This window comes from Glycine max, chromosome 20, assembly GCF_000004515.6.
Source record: "Glycine max cultivar Williams 82 chromosome 20, Glycine_max_v4.0, whole genome shotgun sequence".
Classification (NCBI taxonomy): Eukaryota; Viridiplantae; Streptophyta; class Magnoliopsida; order Fabales; family Fabaceae; genus Glycine; species Glycine max.
In genome coordinates this window covers 917,289-943,387 of record NC_038256.2, presented here as the reverse complement: position 1 = coordinate 943,387, position 26,099 = coordinate 917,289, and the positions used below count along the sequence as shown (strand labels likewise).

The following is a 26,099-nucleotide window of genomic DNA, read 5'->3' as shown; positions in this document are numbered from 1 at the left end:
ATATCCTAATTATCCTTGACGTTCCACAAATGCCATGCAGTTTACAAGAAGTTTGGTGATATCTGACTTCTTGTTTCTATTCTTTATTTGATCCCAACTAGTTTTTTTTTTTATCTGATTCAAAGGTCAACTTTCGTCATTCCTGCAAAGAAAATGAACGAATGATAAATTATTATTGAATTAAGATCTACCATTTCTATATAAATTAAATTATTTTTATCGGTTGATCAGAGAAATGGAAAATTGACTCTAGAAAATGGTTGAAACTTGATTTCTATCGATGAAATGTAATTTCTGGTTTCATTTTGGGTTTAAGGCATCCATATAATGCATATTGTCATCATACAAATATTTGTAGTCAGTGGATGTTTTCTTTACTATAGCTCCTTTTATGTAAATTAAACTAGTCTTTGGGCGGTGCAAGAACGAAAGGATTTGTTTTTTTTTTTTTTTTTGAGAGAAATGGAGAGTTGACTAGAGACAGGTTGAACCTTGCTTTCATTCAATGAAATGCAATCCTTGCGTCATGATAGTTTATGTACCAAGAGTTGCATGCACGGAGAACTAATTGCATTATTTGTCATGCAGTCTAAAACATCCAATCGCATTTATATTTACAGTGTCATAGCAATCTTAAAAGTCCACATTATTGTTCTCAACTCCAAATTCTAGCAAGTCAAATAGCAATGGCCATGCATATCCTCGTTGATGCATTTGCTTTTACATTATCCTACAATATATGATGATTGTTTTCAATTTCAACACGGTAATGCAAACGATAACAAAGGGGAACCTGACAAGATTTTGATGATAATTTTTAGAAATTGAAGATAAAAGATACGACTAAATTAAATTGAAATGTACTTCCCCATCAAGTAATGTATTGAATATTTCTTGTTCTCACTCTACTTCACTTGCCTATAAATAGAGAACACTAAGCCACTTCCTTCACATCGACATATATTTACTAGCTAGTGTTCTATAAGTTCACGGTCAGTTCTGAAAAATGGGTTCCAAGGTTTTGCTTGTTGTAGTTATGTTCATAGCGGCTATACTTCTGATCTCTGCTGAGGTTGCACCCAATGAATACGAAAATTTTAACAAAAAAGATGGTAATTCTGTTCACATTTTTTTTCGTTTGTTTTAATAATAGCTTTTATTGGTTGTAACTCAAGATAGTTTGATGATAGCACTTAGTATACGTATAAAGATATTTAACAAGATTTTGTAAGAATATCCTATCATGTTTTTCTATGTGGACAATTTTACCGAAATAACAACTTGCTATATATAGTTTCACCAAGAATTGCATAGGCATTTAGATTAAGATTGAGACAGGCTACCTCGCCAGTTTGTCAAATTCATCATTTTGTTTGGAATATATAGCAAAAGTATAATCTAAAATAACTATTTCATCTGATACCCTATTATTATATATTGTTGTTTTTATTGTAGGGAAGCATGCTCCAAATGGGTTATATGATAGCAAATGGGGTTACGGTGGTTGGGGTGGTCCTTGGTATGGCGGCTGGGGTGGCCCTTATTATGGTGGCGGCTGGGGTGGCCCTTATTATGGCGGTGGTTGGGGCGGTCCCTGGCGTGGTGGTGGCGGTGGTGGCTGGGGAGGTTGGCGTCGACCTAATGGCAACCCTCACAACTAAGAAGAAAACTTGCTAAAGCTTCTTTACGGGTTTAGGTTTTCGCAATAAATAAAACTTCATGAGAAGTGTAGTTGTAATAAAAGTGGAAGTCTCTCTTCTCTTGTGATATAAAGGAATAATAGTTTTATATATGTATTTTCTTATCTTTATATATGTTCTCTCTGTTCCATTTTGCTAAACTTAAATATATAAATAAAACTACATGTTTAATTTGCAACGACCAAGAAAGCAATTGCTAGAGGAATTTGATAGAATTGAAAAACTGGATGCCAGATTATGTATTACAGTTTATTAACAAGGTGATAACATCAATTTAATTCAGAAGAATTCATTGACAATTGATAAATGAAAAGAAAATATTTTGCATGTGTATGACAATGTAAAGAAAATTTGCACTACTATATATGAATTACAATTTGTATGGATGATAAATTAATTGACTTTTTTAAAACAAAAAAGTTATATAATTGACTTTTACAATATATAAAAATTAAACCCAAAAAAAGATTGCTATACGTTTTAAATTTTAAATATTTATTTTATGATCATAATATTTATTTAACAATATATAATTTCTTAAGGTAATAAGTTCTTCAATGATTATTTATTGTTTCAATATTCATTTATTTATGTTTTTATCATGTTTATTCATATATTAAATGATAAATGTATTAATTAAATAATATATGTATCAGAATGCAATAGATATAATTTAATGTACATTAGCCATTATTAATATTAAATAATTTATATAGTGTTGTTTCCTATGTCGGCATATTTTGACCCATGTATAGACTAAAACTTGACTTTCATTAATCGGTTCCTTTATTTATTTTTTTAATTGAGTATATCCCCTGTTGAAAATCAAAGATAATCTATCAAAGTAACAAGATTCATTCAAAAGACTAACATCTCCCAATAAATATTTATTTATACACATAGATTAGAGATAAAATTAACCTCCATGGAACATGTTTGAGAAGTAATTTCACAAGACATGACATGCTAAATAGAATATTTTGTTTCACATAATTGAAATAAAAAAAAGAGTTGGAATAGATGTTATAATTGAGTTAGAAAATAACTTCTCATACTGACGAGAATATATATTTTCAACTTTCAACATGAAAATAAAAATGATTTAAAACATGGTATATCTATTTTTTTAAAACTAATCAAAATTGGTTATTTAAAACTCACAACAAAAAATTACATTCCCAAATTTACATTCTTAAAAATGATTTTTTAATTCATAAAACAAACACACTTCTTCATTCTCTTTTGGAATTGACTTCCGTGGCATGTTGTAATAACTGTCTTCTTAATTTTAAAAATTATGTAGCTGCCAATTTTATTATAGGTGATCAAATCCTATTCGGAATTCTTTCTGATGTGTGCGTATATATATATATATATATATATATATATATATATATATAATCCTATTCGGAATTAGGTTTCATCACCTAATTATCATGCAGTGAATATCCTTTCATTCACCAATTGGTCATGATAAAGAACGGCAGAATTGATGATCTTTTAAGTTGAGCACTCTAGTAAAGAGTAACATGACATGGAATATACTTCAGCATTTTATCATTACTTTTTTCTTATCCTATCCTAAGAGAATGCAAAGAACGGTATAGCATCAACAAGTTAAAATGCCAGCTGGAAAAAGCTTGGATGATGCATTCACATTTATAAGCAGTTGCAATAAACAACCCTATTAAGCAAGTGCAATTAAAAAGTGTACCAAATAATATGTTTACTTTTTCTTTTCATTAGTTTATAAGTTACTTTCCGCTTTGCAAAAGACTACATTCTTCACCTACTGACCTATGGATTTTCCTAGAAAAAGAAATCAAAGTAGTCAAATTAAAATGTTTTAGAATTTTTTTATAAGCAAAAAAAAAAAAAAATTAACACTCTGAGGAAAAATTCAATTGATAATATAGGTAAAGTTATGGACTCTTAATTAATAGACTCATGTTGTCAACTCACACGAGTTTTGAAACTGACATTATAGGTGTAAATATGCATTTTATTCTTATAAATTTGACTAATTTATTTTATCTTCAATTTTTCTCGACTTTAATTCTTCTAATTTTTTTTTAAATTATCCTCATCACGTATATACATCTAGTTAAGCTATGTCAATGACTGTCTTAAAGTAACATACAACATAGCAAAATGTCTACTAGATGTCTATCATGTCATCAGTAAGTGATGATAGCTAGATTCTATTTTAATAATTTAGCAAAATTAGGAGAGAGAAAAAAAGAGAGTAGAAGACTAAAACTAAAATAAGCCATATTTAAAAAAAATAAAAATTAAAGCTACACATATTCTACCTTAAAGTAAATGCCCGAGCATAAACTAATAACATGTAACTAATCCTTCACTAACAAATAAAATAAAAAGTAACTAAGTAAAAACATATATCGAGCTCAAAACTTTCGCGCTTCCATAAGGATTTAATTAAAATCATGGAAAACACACAGGCACAGCAATAATTTAAGAATTGATTAAAAAAGGTCATTTATTGCTTAAATATATACCGATCATTGATCAACCACAATGGAGCCTTGCTCATTAAGGTACATAACCTCTCTCTAAACTTTAAAAGCAACTTCCTTCAAAAACATTTTTAAGTGTTAAAAAGATGACATGGATCTTTCTGTACCATTATTTTTCTCTAAAAGCAACCAAAACAGTCCATGTGGCTTTTATACTATCATGAAGATGCCATGCAAGTTGTGTCCGTATATATGATCATAGTTGATGATCTAAGAATATGAGTCACCAAAAAGAAAAAGAAAACAAAAGCGAATATTCATGCACATCCTAGCTTAACTTCTCTTTAAATAGCTCTTTGGAATAGAATCAAGGGACTTACCAAATCCATTACAAGCATAAATTTCTTACACCTTCAATAAAACTCAAGTCCTTTAAAGCATCAGAATTCAGCCATGGACACCACATTACTTCATTCACTCAGCATAGCTACCTATAATCAACTGCATAAGTCAATACTCAACAAATTCTTACCTGATCCTGCCAATGAACGCCAATTGTCAACAACAACGTCAAAGCAAAGTAAAACCTTCTTTTCTTTACCTACAAACATTAAATTTTATATATATATATATATATATATATATAAAGTAATGGCTTAATTTAGAGCTTCAATATTTCAGGTAGAATATATTCGATTATAAACAAGCTTGGAAGGAAGGCTGATAACTTTTCGCAAGAAGTACGAGAACATGGTGAGTATTCATGTAAACTTGATATAGCCATATAGGTTCCCACATTCCAAGTGATAATGCATGCACTACGAGGTGCTAGTTCAATGTAAAACTTCTTTGTATAATTTTTTTTTCTTTCATAAATATGCCGAACAATATATGTATGTTCCTACCTATTTATTGTTATCTTTAAATAGAGATCAACTGACATAAATTTTTGCATAACAAGGTCACCTAAAAATTCAACTAGACGTACAATTCAACTAAGTTACTAGAATTGACCTTTTGGTGGAAATTTTTCTAATAACATGGACTCTTTTTTTTTAACCGCGTATGTTACTTTTTAATTATTAGACTTTTGTTAGTGAAAAAATTACAATCCATAATCTTTTTCTCATTTTTTTACTACTCAATCTTATAATTTCTATTTACGCAAGTACTTAGGTTTAAATTTTATTTTGTCATCATACCCAAAGAATTCAACCATGCAATTTGACTTAATTTTCTCCAAATCAATTTAACCTCCATATACAATCCTATATTGATTCAATATTTATAAATTTGACGAAATTTCAGTGAGACTGGGGCCAACGATAACTGAGACAGTTATGGGGAAGTTGAGACTAGGGGCTAGAATTCTTCAAGTTGGTGGTGTGAAGAGAGTCTTCAACCAATTCTTCACAGTGAGACAAGGGGAGAAACTGTTGAAATCTTCACAGTGCTATCTATCAACCACATCAGGCCCTTTAGCAGGGCTCCTCTTCATTTCCACAGACAAGGTTACCTTTTGCAGTGAGAGATCAATGAAAGTCTTCTCTAGTAAAGGCGAAATGTGCAGAATCCGTTATAAGGTAATTAATAATTGATGAAGTGATAAAAATAAATAAATTATCCCTGACTTTAGTTTCCTTAATTAGTCCAAAATAGTTTTCACATTATGATTTACATCCGAAAATTATTGTGTCTTGTCACAGGTTTCAATTCCCCTGAAGAGGATTAAGTACGTGAACCAAAGTAGAAATGTTGAGAAGCCAACACAGAAGTATATAGAGATAGTCACAGAAGACAATTTTGAGTTTTGGTTTATGGGATTCTTAAAATATCAGAAAACTTTCAATTATCTTGAGCTTGCAATTTCTCAAGCTTAGATGAACAGCTAAAGCCTAAAGCCACTCATTGTACCTAAGGCTTCAAAGCGTAACTTCATTTAATCTACACACCTCATTAAGATATGAGAGTTGACCTAGCTGCATTGGCATATATTGCAGTAGAGGAGGAACTAAGCTTCATATTAGAGGCTTAATGCTGTAGAAGATAGAATACATATATACTGAGTACTGCCATACCATATAGTGGAATGGAATGGAAGGAGGAAAATAGACAGAAATTGATGTAAAAATATATAAGAGAATCCAAAGAATGAAGTTGAGCTGTTTTTTAAGGAAGGAAGAATGAAGTTGAGCTAGAAGACCAAAAATATGAGATAATGACTTTTAAATAATTTTGTATGATTTATTAATTATTCATGTGATTGATAATAACGAATTTTAAAATAATATTAACTATTAATGTTATTGTTGCTTTAAATAATCTAAAAGTTATTAGTTGGCATGCATGTATGTTGGCAAACAAATGGCCGGGTGAGGATTTGTCGTTAATTATAAATATGACACATCATCAACTACCTTTAACCTTAATTGTTATCTATTGAGGGACGAACATGAATGACAGAAGATATTTTTAAGGTTTTTAATTTCTGGGACTAACTTGGTACTGTTATATACACTTTTCATCGTACACTAATTTCACTATTCAGCCTTATGAAAATTATTGAAGGAGATATTATCCTTTATATTAGGGTGCTTTAATTTCTTCATGATATTGTATGTGACTTGCATTTTCTTGTGGATATGTTTATGTATCTCTATAGTTATATAAAAGTGTTTTTAATATTTATAGCGAAAAATTTTAATCTATTTTATATTTAAAAAATATATAACAATAATAAATACAGAAAAACATGTTTGTATATTCGGATTGGCGTTCTTAGAGTAACAAAGTTTTTTTTTAATAGTGTCATATCAAAATCAATCTCTACCATCAACTCTTTGATGAATGAAATTCTAAAGAGAAAATCTTAAGTCTTCTTTTCCAATCTAAAATTAGTTTAAATTTTTTAGTTTGTGTCTTATGTCTCAAATGGATGTTTCTATTTATAAATATGAATTTCGGTTGTTTTTCAAAGAAAAAAGAAAAGATTTTATTTAAAATAATTTTATATCTCTTTATTTTTATAAAAAAAATAAAAATCATCCCATATCTTTTATTTTAATAAACTTTCTAATATAAAACAAAAATAATTCACAATCAATCATATGACTAATTATGATAATTAATCAGATGATCTGATCCTAATATGTAGCAATAGAATATTATTCTTAATTTATGAATAACTTTCACATTTATAAAATAATATTCCCTTTTTTATATTAATTATATTCTTGGTTCAATATAATAATTATATAATAATATTTCACTAAAATATTTATTTAATTAAATTAAATTCTCTAATTTAATTATTAAATAAATTATTTTCTTTTGCAAAGATTAAAACATTGTGTGACCATGTAGGTTTGATACTAAATCGATAATAAACTAATCATAATTATTTTACTAATCAAGGTAGGCATGTAACAATACTTCTCAACATCCAAATAACATGAATACCTTCAAGAACCAATAGAAAAATAATATAATATTTCCTTCAATCGTTTATAACTCAAGTATAGTATTATTGTCAAACTCCAATAAGTTAAACCTCAAGGTTAACTCTAAAATATAGTATTATTGTCAAACTCCAATAAGCTAACACTTTTAATCAACAAATGACTTAAGAAACTTTTTTCTTCATTCCTTCTTGATTAATCATTAATTCTACAAGTATTTATCATCATATTCGATATTCATTCAACTAGTACTCTAAGACATTAGCTGTCTGAAATTAAAATATAAAAAATAATTTGTTAATTTTTATGTAATTTCAGGTCAACTGAAGCTATTATATTTCTTCTTGACTATTGACATATCAATGTAATATTAACTATTAAATTTTTTTAATTAAGTCAGTTCAATGATGACATCCATATATATATATATATATATATATATATATATATATATATATATATATATATATATATATATATATATATATATATATATATATTAATCTATCGAAATTATTGATGTCTTATTCACAATAATTCTACGATTAAGAACAATTTAGATTAAAATTGTAAATGACTTATTTTTCATTATCATAATTTCTATCATGATAACAAATATCTAATTTTAATTAAGAACTTATGAAATTAAAAATTTAATAAAATAATAAATATGATAATAAAATAAAGAACAATTCTTTATTAAAATTAATAACATGATGAATTAAATCTTAACTATACATATTTATTTACAACACTAACATTTATCACATATTACGCTTTAGATTAGATATTTATTTCAATAGCTTGGTTTGTTTTAGCTTATAAAAAAAAATGGATTTTTCTTTTGGTGAATATAAAAAACTTGGATAGATGCATAGAAACTTTTAAAATTTTAATAGTGTAGTATTAATCTTTTGTTTTAATTTCTAATTGTTTTCTAAAAGCCTTCCTTCTAGTATCTTCTTTAGAAATCTAGGGTCTCATTTCAAATTAAAATAAAATAAAAAACGCGGTTTTCATGTGGGGCATAAGGATGATGTGGGAACGATGTGGCATTCCCTTTTTGTCAGAAGAAGTTGTGTCTCACCTCACTCCCCTCCACATGATGTTCTCATAGCCAACCTAATAACATGTGTATGTTTCCTTAGCTGGCTCGGGCATTGCCAAATTACCATGTATATATGCTGAGAAGAAATCAGAAACACTTGACCTTTCAACAACGTGCTTAGTTTGCGGTGTTTTATTTCCATTCATCATCAAATTAAGAACACTACTTTTTCACGGATGGCTGCTGATGTTAATTTCTACTGGGACCAATATAAGTGAAAAATGAAACCAACTTGGAAAAAACTCTGATCTTATCTTTATGCAAATTAAACATTAAATAGATGTCATTCCATAAACTATATCTGGATGCCAAGCAAATGTGTCTGACGTATAAAAAGTTATTTGCAAGATGACCATTTTATTTTTAACTTTTTTATATACACTCTAATTTTTATATTTACTTTATATCTATGTATTTCTCTATTTCTTTTTCATCATATTACATACCATATACTCCATCCGTTCCAAAAATACATATATGTTTAACCTTTTCTTTTTTTCAAGGAATTAACATATGTTTAACCTTCATCCACATCAATTAATTAAGTGACATTTAATAAATATTAATGTATTTTGTTTAAAACTCACTTATTTTATATAAGATGTACAATGTACGTAGTTTATTGTTTTGTTGAAATGTTTTTCTTACATACGGTAAGTGTAGTGTTCCTTGTAAAGATAAATATATATAATTATTTTAAATAGGAGTATATTTAAAAAATAATAATGGGACTTAAAATTTGTAAAACACCAACAGTTTTGGAATAAAAAAAAATACTAAAACATCTATAATTTTAAAATGACAAGAGTATTATTTTCTCCCATTTTCTTATCTCTCTTCTACCTGATAAAGGTGCATGCATACACTCGTGGAGTGTTTTTATTTTCTTTTATTATTATTTTTCTCTAGATTTCATATCTTATTATTGCAAGAGATCGCATATATTCAACCATAAAAAAAGATCGCATATTAGTCCATCAGAAAGCTAACTTGCCAACTCAAAAAGTTCGTTGACACGCACAAATAAGAAGTCTATACAAGAAAAGGAGGTGATACATCGTATTTTGTCAGGTATATGTCATAAATATTCAAACTAACGAAGATATGTTCCCTCAAAACATATTGCGAGAGAGTATGCTATTCGATCCCCAAAAGATTGCCTTTATATATTTTTAATTGCAAATAGCTTTTGGAAAGATTTCCTTATAATTTTGAATAAAGGATGATTGCCCTAAAAGGAACCGACTAATTAGTTGAACCAACTGCAACCCCAATATATTCTAACTGTTGTAGCATTTATTTTCATTTTCATAATCAATAATATATATCAACATCATGAAGCCTTGCACACTAAGAAGTTACCTTAATTATACACATTATATCCAACATTTTGGGATGATCTTTCTTTTTGTTAATTTTGATGAGGACCCTTTTACAAACATAATTTGTTCTGATAAAAGCAAGCAGAAAACTTTTCTTCAACCACAGAATAACCATTTTCCTTTATTTTTCATAATGGCAAGCTGATGACTCAGCTAAAACAAAAGTCAAGATTCATCTTCTATGTCTTCATTGCTATATATACCTCTTTTGATCATAAGGCTTCATCATCCAAATTAAGAGCGCATCTTGCATATATCTAATTGAAGATCACATAAAGAAGAAGAAATTTACTTGAAAGTTTAGATATGATGGCATCCTTTCTTCAAGAGCTTCTAATTGGATTTCCATTCACCTCAGCAGCATATTTGGGTGAGAAATCATCAAAGAGGTACCTGCCAGATCCTGCCACCCAATATATCACATCTACCACAAGCTCAAAGCAAGGTAAGATTAATTTTATTTGAAAGTTATTAATTAATTTGATCAATTGCTTAATTAGAAAATGAGAGAAAAGACAATTATTCATCAGGTGTTCAATAAAGGTATGGTAATATTAACAACACTGAATAAATGTCTTAATTTTTTCAGGTGGAGTAAATTCAGTTCTTACCAGGATGAACAAGCTTGGAAGAAAGACTAACATCTTTGCAACTGGACTCAAGGAACATGGTATATAAACACACTTCTAATCACATTTAGAGATAAAATAATTTAAACTTATAAATCATAATTAGTCACACAATAAAGTTGTAATTGACTGATAAATGATTTTGGTGACATGCAGTAAAACTTGGGCAAAAAATAACTGATACAGTGAAAGGAAAATTAAGCCTAGGAGCTAGAATTCTTCAAGTTGGAGGAGTGAAAAAAGTTTTCATGCAACTATTCAGTGTAAAAGATGGAGAGAAGTTACTAAAAGCATCTCAGTGCTACCTATCAACCACATCTGGTCCTCTAGCAGGCCTCCTATTCATATCCACCGATAAAGTTGCCTTTTGCAGTGAGAGATCAATCAAGGCCTATTCTTCTAAGGGTCATTTGATCAGAATCCATTACAAGGTAATACACATATATCTAACACAAATGTTAGCCAGTATTCTATATAGACACTACTTAAGAAACTAAGTAAAAAGTCTTTTTTATTAAAAAGCATAAAATTATGTTTTCTTTTACTCTTCAATGATTTTCACATTAAAAACTTTTTTTTTTTAATTTCTTAACCCGTGCAAGATCCATATGCTAATTTTAATTTACACAAAACCTCTGTATATGTGTCTCTTGTTTTCTAACATAAAATTTAAAAACTGTCATTGCAGGTTGTGATCCCACTTGAAAAGATAAGGAGCATTAACCAAAGTCAACACGTGAAGAAGCCTTCGCCAAAGTACATAGAAATAGTTACAGTGGATGACTTTGACTTCTGGTTTATGGGTTTCTTAAATTATCAGAAAGCTTTCAAATACCTGAAGCAGGTTATTTCTCAAGCGTAGAGAAAGGAGTAGTTTACTTTACTCATTCTCATGATTTCTTCATTAGTATAGTAATTATTGTGTGAAGCCACAAAAGGCCTAGCACAGGCACAAACATACGTTGTACATAATCTTGTTGGCAAAAAGAAAGCAAATTGTTTCTTCAATTCTTCACTTGTCTCCACAAGTAGATTCTATACATTTTTCGGAAGTTTCACAATCCCGAATTTCAATTTTAAACAATTTGTCACGCTAGATTAACTTAAGCTGGTAATATTATAGATTAATTTGCCACGCTAGATTAATACTATAGATTTTAAACAATTCTCTCAGTTTGCCAGCCTATCATGTTTGAGCTATTATTACATACATCAACCCAATGACGTAACAGATTAGGTCGTAAAAAATTTACAATAAAATATTGCATGATCAAGTGTGTAAAATTTCAAGGATAGGTTTACAATATAATATAATATAATATTGCATGCTCCAGTTTGTAAAATTTCAAGGATAGATTTACAAATTAAATTTACAATATAATATTACATCGTCAATCCTATAAGCATTATCTCTGACAATAAGCATGTCATTGACATACAATAACAACATAATGAAGTCATCGTCAGAAAATTCTAACAAAAACTATATGGTAAAAAGTAACTTGCTTACAGCCTTGCTTATACACATCACTAAAACTTCTTGTACTACTGTTTTAGACAATATAGACTATTTCTCTACCTTCAAATGAAGAGTAGCTAGCAACCAAACTCAACACAATTATCATGGATATTCCTTTTGTAGAAGCTTTAGAACAAATGCCTAGTTATGCTAAGTTTCTCAAGGATAATTTGGTTAATAGGAGGAAGACTAGCTATTGAGCCTGAAACCATGACCCTTGCTCAAAGTAGTTTAATTACCTCCTAAGTTTAAGGACCCAGTTAGTTTTTTGTGCCATGTGTTATTGGATACACGATGTTTGAAAAATCCTTGTTTGATTTGGGGGCTAGTGTTAGTCTAATGTCCCTATTTAGTTGTTTTCAAAAAGCTTGCTATTGATGAGCAGCAACCTACCATATGTCATTGCAAAAGACGGATCGACCCGTCAAACATCCTGTGAGAATTGTGGAGGCTGTTCCAGTTAAGATGAGGGGTTGTTTTATTCCATGTGATTTTGTGGTGTTAGAAATAATGGAGGAGACATCCAAAATCTCCATTATCTTAGGTAAACCCTTCTTATCAACGGTCATGTAAAGAATTTTAGAGAAAGCTTATATTTTAATTCACGACAATAGGATTAATTATAGATAGATAAAACAAATTAGTAAGGAATGCAAAGGATTTAATTAAACATACCATAGTTAGAATTAATTCAATTAAGCATATTTTTATTTGTTGAAAGAAAATGGAGATTACATTAGATTAACTCGCCATTCAAAAAGAATTAGAAAAAACCCTGTTATATTAGTTGTTGAACAAGAGTTTTGATGTGAATTCCCAATCACAGAATGTTTCAAAATCTGAAATTAAATTTCAATCAAATATTGTCTTATATTCTTTAGTTTATTTTTATGTTTATCATTAATTTAATTTTTCTAAATATTTTCCAAATTAATTTTCAACATTTTCTCAACTGTTTTATTTCTACTGAATCGTGATAATTGCAAAATCGAAACGCGGTCCATGTAAATTTCATATTTATTAACTAATGACGATTGTCCACTTACAATTTCCCTATCAATTTCACGCGTCCCACATGATCACCATATATAGTTATGCATGTATAAAATTAACTACATAAGATAAGGTCGCCATGCCTTTGAATGAATATTATCAAATTATCAACAATATACGTCGTCATATCCTATTTGCCTACAATAATATGCGAGGGACAATTACAGCAATAATGTTTCAGCTACTTCATAAAACCACTATATATATTTCAATGGGCCATCACATGAATTTTAAAGCATGACACCCATGTGCTTGGAACAACAACTGACGTGTAAGGAAGAAAATGCATGCCACATGTATTATCCGTGGTTGCTCCGGAAAACAAGCCACCCCGGCAAAGCCATGTGCAAAGGAGCTAATAGTAATGTTTTGTTTTCTCATGCCTATATTTCGCGACCAATGATTTCATTATTATTTGTTTTATATTCATTCGTATGGTCAACGGTTGGCCAAAAGCCTCAACTATCGGACACATGTCTTGGAAAATAATTATCTGTTTCCATATACAACATATTTGACATCAATATTCTTATCATGTCTTAAAAATGTTGAGATAAAAAGAAGTAGAGAACACCCATCTGAAACTAGCTCGGAGTTTGTGATAATGGAGCCAGAAACAGCAAAGCTTGGATCCTCTCTTCTTGTTGATTCTGTGAAAGAACTAGCAAAGGAAGCACTAATCAAAGTTCCTGAGCGATACGTTCATCCAAATATTGAACCCCCAATTTTATTTCATAAAGACACTTTGCCACAGCTCCCTATCATCGACCTAAACAAGTTATTGTCTGAAGATGTTACGGAACTGGAAAAGCTAGACTTTGCTTGCAAGGAATGGGGCTTTTTTCAGGTTAGCATCTACATCTTTTCTCACCTCCTTTTTCATTTCTATGTACGTGTTTTCTTGCCCATTGTTTTGATCCACCCACAGAATTAATTACATAAAAAGATTTTATTAAAAATAAGGTTGACAATACATTAGAAATTATGAGATGTAATAATGAAATGTTATTATTTTTCATTCCTTAACTAGTATCTTAGATGCAGTAAAAAAAAAAAAAAAAGCATCTTAAATATTTTCATATTATAATACATATTTTTCAACTGGTTGCTTAAATTAAATAAATCTTTTTTCTTTTTTATTATCTATTCAATCTAAATAAATTATTTTTTGTAATTTCTTAATTATAATTGATAAGGAAAATGCTTGTTGGTATGAAACTGATTTCGTAAATAGATATACGAATGTATTAGATTGGTGTTATTTTTTTAAAATTATATTTTGTATTCTGTTAACTGTAATCGTGTACGTGCTATTGACACCTGTTTATTTGTGCAATTTGTCTAAGAAAAGTTTCGTACGAAATAGCAATGCTCAATTGATCATTATTCTATCAACAAAACATAATAGAATATTTATAAATCAATGTTTTATCGATTACACAAATTCAAGAAAAGTTTATTTACGTGAATTGATATTCATGCACCTTAACTGAACCCAGTTTCATGGGACATGAGTTGTGTGTGCGCGGTTTTAATAATGTGTAATAACTCTCTTTTATCTCTTTTTATTCTTTTATTTCTGTTTTTTCCTTGTAAAGACTATTAGTTTTTTCTTAAAATAAAATATTATATATTCATTATATTTCACTGGTTCGTTGGTTTTAAAGAAAAAAATTACCAGTTAAAGGAAGGATATGTGATGTTTCAAATGAGAATCAGAAATAAGAACTATCAATTTTAGTCCTTAGATTATAATTAAAAAAATGAATGGAAGAGATTAAAATTTAATTATATGTTTATAATGGCTAGCAATATTCAAAATATTTCACAGCTGAGTAATTTGTAATAATGTTAAAGAGATCTAAAGAAAGTAATGCAACTCTAAGAAATTGTGGTCACGAATGTATATGACAGCTTGTTAATCACGGAGTTGGCATCAAATTGGTGGAAGATATAAAGAAAGGTGCCCAAGAACTCTTAAACCTTTCAATAGAAGAGAAGAAAAAGCTTTGGCAGAAACCAGGAGGACGGAGGGGTTTGGTCAAATGTTTGGTTATAAAGAGGGGCCATCTGATTGGGTAGATTTGTTTTACATTTTCACACTTCCATCCCATTTAAGGAATCCCCACCTATTCCCTAATATACCACTGCCATTCAGGTGCTATTTCATTCTTTTTGTCCTTTTATATATTCTTTTAATGAATAAATTAATTATTAATGATTCTAATGATAAAATAGTTAATTGTTATTGTAGGGTATATTCAACTACGATTTCAAAAGATTTTAAAAGAAAAAAAATTATAAAAAAGTATTTAGGTGTTTAATAAGATTTTTAAATAATAAAAATAAGTCTTTTGATATTAAATCAAGACTATTAAGATTTTTTAAGAAATTCAATAAAGTCTTATAATATTTAATTAAGATTTTTTTACAACTTAAAAAAGTCTTTTGATATTCAAAAATAAATAAATTTCCACAAATTCTTTCTTAAAATGAATTTTAATAGATTTCATAAGACCTTTTAAAATAATAAAAAATACATATTAAACAAATTCATGTTAACTCTTGAGATTTTATGAAACTTTTTTTCTTTTCTTTTCCTGTAAATTGACATGCTTTTTATTTTTTATTCAACATTTCCTGTTATGTGTGATAGGAGAGATTTTTTCAATTCTTTAAATTTGGGAACATTTTGACTACGTGTTAATGCATATAAATGTACACATGAATATGTACGAATATAAGAAATATATAGCTTTAATAAAGGTGGGAAGTTGACTCATATATAACTGGATAAACATATAAATGAGGTTTCAAATAATTGCATGTTTTTTGTTTGGTGGAATCACTATTGTGGGAATGAATACAATTATATATTCTATCATAGACATTGTGGCATATAATTTTTATAATATTAATATGATTGATGATTGAAGAGAAATGAATATATTGTGCTTGTAAATATGTTAGGCAAGATAGATTTGTTATGTAACAGGTTTAAAGTTCTTTATATAAGAAAATTTTATTTAAAATGTTAGAAAGACAACATTCATGGATTTTTTTATCAATAACTTTAAATGTTTTTTTAAAAATTTACAAAATTTTGTAAAATCTTAAAAATTCATAATATCCATCCAAATCTTATGAATTTATATTTTCTAAATCCATTAAAATCTGAATTTTAAAATCTAAACATAAAAATCTTTTAAATTTTTTTAAAAGTCATTACATTCTTACAAAATCTTTTAAAATTCATAAGATTTTTATGTCAAAATAATCTTTTAAAATTCTAATTCAATACCATCTCTTAGTTAATTGCTATCATTGTCATTTATGAGAAACAAAGTGTGCTATTGAAAATTAAAAATATTGAAAGAAATTAAATAAAAAGGTCGGCAACAAGATGGATGTTTTAATATTTCGATAATTTATTGAAATACATATATCTATTAATTAAAAGTTTGAATCTATTACTCTATTAATTTGAAGTGGTTCTTGAAAAGCTTATTACAAATTATGCCTTCAAATAGGCTTTTAAATCAGGTAAAGCTTTCCTAAAATAGAAAAAATAGGCAAAGTCTTAAAAAATGATTATAATTGGATCAAGAAAAAAATTAAGGTTGGAGTTTTAATGTAATTTGGTCTAACTCATTTCAACACATAATTGTCTCCAAGGAAAAGAAAAAAAAATGTCGATGTCAGCAATATAGTTTAAGCTTAGTTTACTAGCTATTATCTTCAATTCGAATTGATTGCGTTGAGAGGTGAGAGAAGTAAGGTTCTCACAGAATCGTTAACTGTGAATTCTTTAATGACAAATTCTTGCCTCTGTCATCTAATGCGCACATATGAAGTCAGAAGTAACAATATTAGTGTTGCAATTTCATAAAATTGTTGTAGTGATTATTGCTGTCTAGCTAGCATCTGAAAATCACATTGATAATAAGTTAATTAATGTTGACCGCTACAGGGAAAATTTAGAGGATTATTGTATAAAGATGAGAGACCTTGCCATCAACATTTTTGTTCTTATAGGGAAAGCTCTTGGTATAGAGCTAAAGGATATTAAAGAGTCATTAGGTGAAGGAGGCCAATCAATAAGGTTCAATTACTATCCACCTTGTCCCCAACCAGAAAATGTCCTTGGCCTAAATGCTCACACTGATGGATCTGCCCTCACCATCCTTCTCCAGGGCAATGAAGTGGAAGGCCTCCAAGTTAAAAAAGATGGAACTTGGATTCCTGTTAAACCCCTCCCAAATGCTTTCATCGTTAGTCTCGGAGATGTTTTGGAGGTAAATAATTAAAATTTAGTTAAGATTGCATTAATGACACTTTTTAGATCTTGGTCACATTTGGTATGGTGTATTAGATCATTAATTTGTGACTTTGTTATTGTTATCAAAATATGTATTAGGGAAGCTAGCATTATGTTTTTATTTTGTATATAGAGGTTTAAAGGGGATTGGTTATTAATTGGGATATATTCACCAAGCAAAAAAAGTTAACTTGGATATATTTTGAGGTGCACCAAAATTGATTATTTATCTCATATGTATCTTTTTTATGTAAAACTTTTGGCACATTATGAGCTAAGTTAGGCTACATTTAATCAATAAATTACCTTTGCTTATAACAGAAAAAGATTAATAGTATTACTGACAATTATACTTGTACACATTTGCGTCTTGAATTTAAAATTAATATATCACAAAAAAAGATTTTACAATGCCTCTTAGGGATTTTAAAATATCATTTAGTCTCTCTTTAAATCAATATAAAATTAAAAAATTATATCTAAAGGATTTATATCATAATTAAGACTATATTTTCCTTATACCACAGGATTAATTATTTGATAATGTCGTTACACTTTTGAATCTTAATATATGGTTTGCATAGGTAATGACAAATGGAATATATAGGAGCACTATGCACAGGGCAGTGGTAAACTCACAGAAAGAGAGATTATCCATAGCTACATTTTATGGCCCAGGATGGAGTGGAAACATAGGTCCAGCACCAATTCTTGTTACTCCAGAAAGACCAGCTTTGTTCAAAACAATTGGCGTGGAAGATTTTTATAAGGGATACCTTTCACCTCAGCATCTTGGGAAACCAAAATCATATATAAATGATGTTTTGAGGATCCAAAATGGGCATGTCAAAGGCTAGCTAGCTCCTAGCTAGAATTGAATTTGCTTGTCATCAGTGAAGGAAACATGACAGAATACAAAACCCTCACAAAACAATAATGTAATGAATTCGTTTCAAATACTGCGTATGTAGTTATTTGTCACAAGATTTGGATTGAAGTAGATACAAATTAAGAAGTGCTCGGCATGTGAAAGACATGGCTTAATGTTGCTCATCCAAAATTATCAAGGGTGTAATAATTGTTAATGGAATGGTGATAGGAGACCGGTGATTAGAAAACTTAGTTACTACTTGTATCTTAATAGTCAAGGAGAAAGGTATATATGCTCCTTAGGATTGTTTAATAAGAATTTTTATATTTGGTTGAATAATTTAAAAAAATAATCTCAGTAATTTAACATTTTTTAGAATCGTTTTTTAATTGGGTTTTTCGCTAAAATTTTCCCGTGAAAGAGGATGGAAATGAATTTTTTTTCTTATTATGATTGTGTCTTTTATTCTGGGAAATATTTTTTACTTATTAAATATATGTATGATAGTTCCTTTTTACTTGTTAAATATATGTATGATAGTTCCAAGAAACATGATTCATAGGGATAAAGAAATATTCTTTATAGTTGACACATCTAGGTTGAAATATGTTTATTAAAGATTTAAATATGTTTTGACATCCATGTTTTTGGAGCTCGGATTTTGATGAAAAAACCAACTCATTCAATGCACACCAGAGATCATACCCCATGTTGGAGCTCGGATTTCGATACTCTTAAGTTCGGAATTCGGATCACATCAAATACTTTGTAAGAGAAAGAAATAAAAAAAGAAAAAAGATAAAAATTATGTAAGATTAAGATACCGATTCCTTGTTAGGTTCCAATGGTTTATATGCCAGACATGAGGGATTTTCGTGCTGTCCACAACCAAAGACATAGGAATTTGGGAGTTATATTCACCTCTGTTTCAACTTCTTCCCTGAAGACTTTTTGTTAGAAATATATTGATAACAATACTCTTTTTTTTTTTTTTTACTTTCTTTATTAACTAAAATTTATTGATAATAATTATTTTTTTTTATTTTTTGTCAGTAGAAATCAAATATAATATTAACAAATTTATAACATTTACACATTCTAATAAACTAACTGAGTTAGATTATCTTGATTAATTCTATACCATTTAATCAAATGTCATATTTTAATTTGAATAAAAATAGAAAAACAATTTCAATCCATTAATAAAAATAAAATAAAAAATCACTACATGACTATATATAATATCTTTTAAAAAATTTAGGTTCCTATTAGGCATGGTTCTGGGCCGACACTGCGTAAAATGATTATTAATTTATACCTGAATTTATGCCGGAAAGTTTAATTTGGTCGTTACAGTCATGCATGCGTGAGGGACTTGCCTTGGGTTTAAGCATATCAAAATTGGCTTCTTTGTTTTATAATTTTTATGGAATGAGTTCACGATTAAATATTAATTTCTTTGTTTTATAATTTTTATGGAACGAGTTCAAAATTAAATATTAACAATTATTATGAGACGTTATTTTATACACAAGCATACCATGCCTAACCTGCTCCTTTGTCGATGAACCAAGTTAATTGAAAGATCTACGTCTAAAATAACCGAGTGTGCTTAAATGATAAAGACTGGAAAAAAGATAACCTAGTGTCGCTGTTTACCATGTATATATTACAACCATGCTAGTGACCACTAAACCAATGGAAGATGTCATTGCTCGCAACAATAAAAGTAATGAAAACAGATACTGACAAGGAAGAGTATGGACGAAAATTATAAGATGTTCACGAAAAATAATTTAATATTTTTTTAAAGAAGAGTAAAGTACAAGTAGGAATAAACAATGATAATGATTTATTAGGCTATGTTCATTACTCCAGCAACAGAATGAGAATTTTGCTTCTATTCCATCATAATATACCCAATAAGTAACGGAATAGATTTTTTATTTGATTATGTTCTATTTCAATATATATTTTTCTTCTTATATCCTTTCATTAATCTAAACATCTTTTTAATATTGTTAAATAAAATATAACCCGAAAAAAAAGATAAGATAAAGATTCCGGTGAATATATAAAAATAATTGTATATAATCTATTCAATAGGAATGGTCTATTATTTATGAATATAAAAGATAATTGAAAAGTTACAAATAGATAAATAAAAATAAGAAAATATCATAAAAGATAATTAAATATATGATTATTCATAATAAATATGACTTTTTTTGTTTGAAGGGAACAAATATGACTTTAAATAGTTATTATTATAAAAATATAAAACCATATGTTATAGCTTACATTCGACAATAATTTAGAAAAGCATTATATACTATTATTGCATGTATCTAATCAAACTCTATATTATTATATAGAATATTAAAGGATATTAATTAATATTTAATTATTATCTTATTTTAACAAAAGTAACTATACTACTACTACTGTATAAATTAACTTCACAAATTAATGGCTGCGTGCAAAATGATTTTATAAGCATTGATTGCAACTTAATAAAACCATTATATTTCAAGCTATATTATCACATAAATTCCAACCCATGTGCTTGGAATCACGCACAAATTACGTGTAAGGAAGAAAATGCGTTTCTTTCACATAAAGACCCGTGGCTGCGCCTGAAAATAAGCCACCCCCAGCTAAGCCATTTACGATGAAATCCACAAATAATAATTTTGTTTTGTGAAACCTTTAATCTGCCATCCGTAATTTCATTGTTATTGTTATAATTATTAAATTTGAGGTCAACGGATCGGATAGCGAAGCCTCAACTGTCCTTTGAATAAAATAAATCAAAATCCACAACCTGTCTTAGAATATTCATTATTCAGTATCAATGTCCAAACATATACATATATACATACATTACACATCATTCTCTTGTCTTACAGAGTTGAGAGAGCATTATGGAACCAGAAACAACAGAAGAGCTTGTTATTCCTTATTCTGTGAAAGAATTACTAGCAAAGGAGGCACTAACCAAAGTTCCAGAGAGATATGTTCGTCCAGATATTGACCCTCCAATTCTATCTAACAAAGACTCTTTGCCTCAGCTCCCTGTCATTGACCTAAACAAGTTGTTGGCTGAGGAAGTGAAGGGTCCTGAACTGGAGAAGCTGGACCTTGCATGCAAAGAATGGGGTTTCTTTCAGGTTGGTATATATCTACACCTTCACTTGCTTTGCTATTTCTATTTGATGCCATGTTTTTTTTTTCCAACCACAACAGTAAATTTAGTTGTCATAAAAAGTGAAAATGACTTTTATATTATTCTGACGCAGCCATTAATCGTTTTCATATAAAATACTGTATATATGTCTTGTAAACAATTACATTAATTAAATAATATTTTCTTTACTTATTTATTAATTATATATATATATATATATATATATATATATATATATATATATATATATATGTGTGTGTGTGTGTGTGTGTGTTTTAATTTCTTAATCAATACAACTCAAAATGTAAACTAACATTAAACATAATAAATATTTGGTCATTCTTATTGTTATAATTTTTAATCCATAAAAATATTTTTTAAGATTTAATTTTAAAATATGAAAAACTGTTAACACATGTATTAGTATTTTATGTTTTAATTTATTTTTATCATTAATAAATTTGTATTTAAATTCGAAGGCATGAAATCGATCGAATATTAAACACAATCAAAATAAAACACAAGCAGATTAAGTCTAATTGCGCAAAATTATTGGTTTTGTATAACAGATGATTAATCATTTTTAAGAGTCTAAAATGAAAGTTGACCAAAATTAAAAGAGAGAACATGACGACGCTAATCTATCAAATTATGGTTTTTGTATAACAGCTGATAAATCATGCAACTAGCTCTGAATTGGTGGAAGATGTAAAGAAAGGTGCACAAGAACTCTTCAATCTTTCAATGGAAGAGAAGAAAAAACTTTGGCAGAAACCAGGAGATATGGAAGGATTTGGTCAACTGATTGACAAACCTAAAGAGGAGCCCTCAGATTGGGTAGATGGCTTCTACATTTTAACTCTTCCATCTCACTCAAGGAAGCCCCACATATTTGCTAATTTACCACAACCTTTCAGGTGCTCTTTAAGTCTATTTTTCTCCTTTCTTTAGAATCGATTAATCTAAACGTAATTGATCATTATAAGAAATTAGTTATTTCAACTTTATATCTTTTTAGGTCAAAATTAGATGGATTTTGGGGTTTAAATGTAAAATATAAATTAATTGTGAAAATAACATCTTGTAGAATTCATTAAAAAAGATTTGACTCATTTCTATCTCTTATTAAGTGGTATGAGAAACAAGAGATTCCTAAATATAACTTCCCATAATTTTATATTTAATCACTTTAAGTACCCCTCCCCCTCCCTAAACTTTGATTAATGTGGGAAGTGCAAAATGTAATTAATCTCCACTTTTTTTTCAACTAGTGCCAACTATAATAAAGTAGTAAGAGGTAGAGTTCGCGTGAATCTCAATTTTTATCTTCAATTCGAATTTGCATTGAAGCTAAAATATATTCAAATAAAATTACAACTTTTTTTCTCTCTATATTTTATATCAGTGCTATGGTTTCAATTTTTCATGTAATGATTGCTCCTTTGAAATGAACAATTATTCTTGCCTCTGTTACCGAATGCACACATGATTAGAAGATTGTCATTGCCGTGTAGCTAGTATCTGAAAATCATGATGACATTAATAAGTTAACGTTTTGCAGGGAGAATTTAGAGGTTTATTGTAATGAGATGAGAGACCTTGCCATCAACATGTATGTTCTTATTGGAAAAGCCCTTGGTACAGAACCAAATGAAATTAAAGATACATTAGGGGAATCAGGCCAAGCAATAAGGATCAATTACTATCCACCTTGTCCCCAACCAGAAAATGTCCTTGGCCTAAATGCTCACACTGATGCATCTGCCCTCACCATCCTTCTCCAAGGCAACGAAGTGGAAGGCCTCCAAATAAAGAAAGATGGAACTTGGGTTCCTGTGAAACCCCTCCCTAATGCTTTCATCGTTAGTCTTGGAGATGTTTTGGAGGTAAGTGATTCAAATTTATGATTAAAAATTATAAAATTTAAATAAGTATGCATTGTCATTTGTCAGTATAAAAGTTTTTGTATTGTCAATTAATTTATAATCATGTATAATATGATCTTTAAGTAAATATTATATTAATAATTAATATGTTTTATTAGTGAAAAAATTCAAACTTTTTCTTTTCATATTGATATATTATCATATCTCTCCTCTCAACTATCATACCATCTTATCTTGTGAGTTCCTATGTAATGGTTTGTGAGTAGATGCCTAAACTTTTTATTATTATTGGTGTATATTCTATATGGCTATATCCTAGCTATTTTCCCATATCATGATATATTTGTGTAGTTTTTTACTTCTCGTGCAATTAACCAATGAAACCTGCACTTTAAGAGCTACATAGGTACTCTCCGGAAGCATATATAACATGATATATAATCAAGAGGTAAGGAAAATATAAATTCTAAAAATTTGAGACTACCTAGCTAGCTATAGTATTTTATGCAGGAAAAAGCATTGAGACCATTCACCTCCGAACTGTCCAGCCTTTGACTTCTCATTTCAACCCCAACCTAGGTTAATATAATTAATTAACCTTCTTAATTAATTATAATCACTCACAATAAAAATGTTGTCGACTTAAGTTGATATATGTATTTAATTAAGGGTTTTAATATTATTTATATATGTATAGTAGGGAGAAAACTTAGGTATAGTACATTCTTAACTAATTAACCTTCTAGTAGGTCCACGCATATGTTAACGACTTTATTCCACTAACTTATTCTTCAATTCATTTATTAACTCCGTAGTTAACATAAGTTTTCCACGAACTCAAGTGGCCACTTTAATATCATGCAACTTAATTTTACGTGTCATTTCTCTTTAGTGTATTATAAACTATTTTTTTATTACATTAGTGAATTTTATGAATTATTATATATTTAGAGAAATTAAGTTGACAATTCGATATAATCATGCCTTTTCTATATATATGGTTTAATAGGTAGTGACAAATGGGATATACAAGAGCAGTGAGCATCGAGCAGTGGTAAACTCACAGAAAGAAAGGCTATCCATAGCTACATTTAGTGGCCCGGAATGGAGTGCAAACATAGGTCCAACACCATCTGTTGTTACTCCAGAAAGACCTGCATTGTTCAAAACAATTGGGGTAGCAGACTTCTACCAGGGATACCTTTCACCTCAGCATCGTGGGAAATCATACATAAATAATGTCTTGAGGATCCGAAATGAGAACATCAAAGGCTAGCTCGTGGGGAATAATTGAAAGTTATTTGTATAGTTTATGGAAGCCGTAACTGTTTTGATATTCTTTGTGTGTAATTTCAATAGAATATGGTCTCATGAGTGGATTGGTCCTTTACTCCTTTTCTATATTTGAATGCTGATCATTGATTGAGTCATCATCTGTTAATTATATTTTTCTTTATTGAATTGGTTTTGTTAATGATACACTAAAAAAAAATTCCATATAAGATATTTTGGCCAATCTGTCAGAATCGTTGAGCTTTATTGTTTTTTTTTATTGACAAATGTTAAAGTTAATATTATTAGTTTTTGTTAACAGAGTTAATATTATTAGTTTTTGTTAACAGAGGATTCAAGCCTGTGAGTTCTCCTATTTCCCTTCTCTCTTTATCAGACCTTCCTTATAGTTTTTGTATTTTGATAAAAGTAGAAGGGAGAGAGAAAGAGGTCAAATGTTTATTCTCCTCCTAACAAAAAGTTAACAATTAGTAACTAATATTTTTCCATAAAAAAAAAATTAATGAACTTTTACATTGAGCACCTATTCCATATCGGTTGGCTCAACCCGACGTTAGCCGACATTAGGGTCTTCAACAACCGACTTGAATGCGTTATACATTATCTAATGCATTGAAATTGATTTTCATGTTCTACCTCCCTCCGGTGAATGTTTGAATGATCTCAGCTTTGCTGTATAGGTGGCTAATGTTCTCCATGTCCAGTCCATATCCAGGGATATGGCCAAATTAAAACTGCATTCGTGAATACCCACGGGGTGAAATCCATCACAAATAGAACCGATATCTAAATGAGTATCCGACTAGTAATTCAATTTGATTTTTTTTCTATACCCATTTGTAAAGGGGATAGGGACGAATATGCAAAGTTTTATTTAAAAGATGCAATTTTGTGGACCTTTTCAATTATTTCTTTTAGAAAAATTGGCAAAATAATTAAAAAACATGTTAAAGTAATTACTTTTTACAACTCTTTAATTTATAAATATGGTGATATTTGATGCACCTGTCACTACATGTTTGTCGAAAGATCACAAAAAATAATTTTGTTAATTTTTTTTTATAAGAGTTATCCATGAATATTTGTAGATACCTACATAAAGTTTCTAAAGGAGTACTCATGCACGTAAAGGGTGGGTTTCTATCCAATGAACGACTAACGAGTAGCTACAACTCATGTTCTCAATCTAGGTTGATTGTGGATTGGATGTAGAGCACA

At 29.0% G+C, this 26,099-nt stretch overlaps 4 protein-coding genes and 1 pseudogene across 4 annotated transcripts; all 5 read left to right on the top strand.

Annotated features, from left to right (window-relative positions):
- The first annotated feature begins 958 nt into the window (after window positions 1-958).
- On the top strand, window positions 959-1,790 carry LOC100785986 (major prion protein). The gene is made up of 2 exons (XM_006605407.4): window positions 959-1,112; window positions 1,456-1,790. The coding sequence occupies exons 1-2, from the start codon at window positions 1,007-1,009 to the stop codon at window positions 1,659-1,661; spliced, it is 312 nt and encodes a 103-aa protein (XP_006605470.1). The 5' UTR covers window positions 959-1,006; the 3' UTR covers window positions 1,662-1,790.
- Window positions 1,791-3,859: 2,069 nt separating this feature from the next.
- Window positions 3,860-6,483, top strand: LOC100811836 (GEM-like protein 4). The gene is made up of 4 exons (XM_006606558.4): window positions 3,860-4,757; window positions 4,859-4,930; window positions 5,486-5,760; window positions 5,884-6,483. The coding sequence occupies exons 1-4, from the start codon at window positions 4,631-4,633 to the stop codon at window positions 6,055-6,057; spliced, it is 648 nt and encodes a 215-aa protein (XP_006606621.1). The 5' UTR covers window positions 3,860-4,630; the 3' UTR covers window positions 6,058-6,483.
- Window positions 6,484-10,178: 3,695 nt separating this feature from the next.
- On the top strand, window positions 10,179-11,762 carry LOC100783868 (GEM-like protein 4). Its single transcript, XM_003555705.4, has 4 exons — window positions 10,179-10,570; window positions 10,715-10,795; window positions 10,911-11,185; window positions 11,443-11,762. The coding sequence occupies exons 1-4, from the start codon at window positions 10,432-10,434 to the stop codon at window positions 11,614-11,616; spliced, it is 669 nt and encodes a 222-aa protein (XP_003555753.1). The 5' UTR covers window positions 10,179-10,431; the 3' UTR covers window positions 11,617-11,762.
- Window positions 11,763-13,811: 2,049 nt separating this feature from the next.
- Window positions 13,812-18,864, top strand: LOC100811307 (protein SRG1-like; annotated as a pseudogene).
- A 2,537-nt stretch (window positions 18,865-21,401) lies between these two features.
- Window positions 21,402-25,111, top strand: LOC100810764 (protein SRG1). The gene is made up of 4 exons (XM_003556589.5): window positions 21,402-21,685; window positions 22,372-22,619; window positions 23,264-23,588; window positions 24,598-25,111. The coding sequence occupies exons 1-4, from the start codon at window positions 21,440-21,442 to the stop codon at window positions 24,862-24,864; spliced, it is 1,086 nt and encodes a 361-aa protein (XP_003556637.1). The 5' UTR covers window positions 21,402-21,439; the 3' UTR covers window positions 24,865-25,111.
- The last annotated feature ends 988 nt before the right edge of the window (window positions 25,112-26,099 follow it).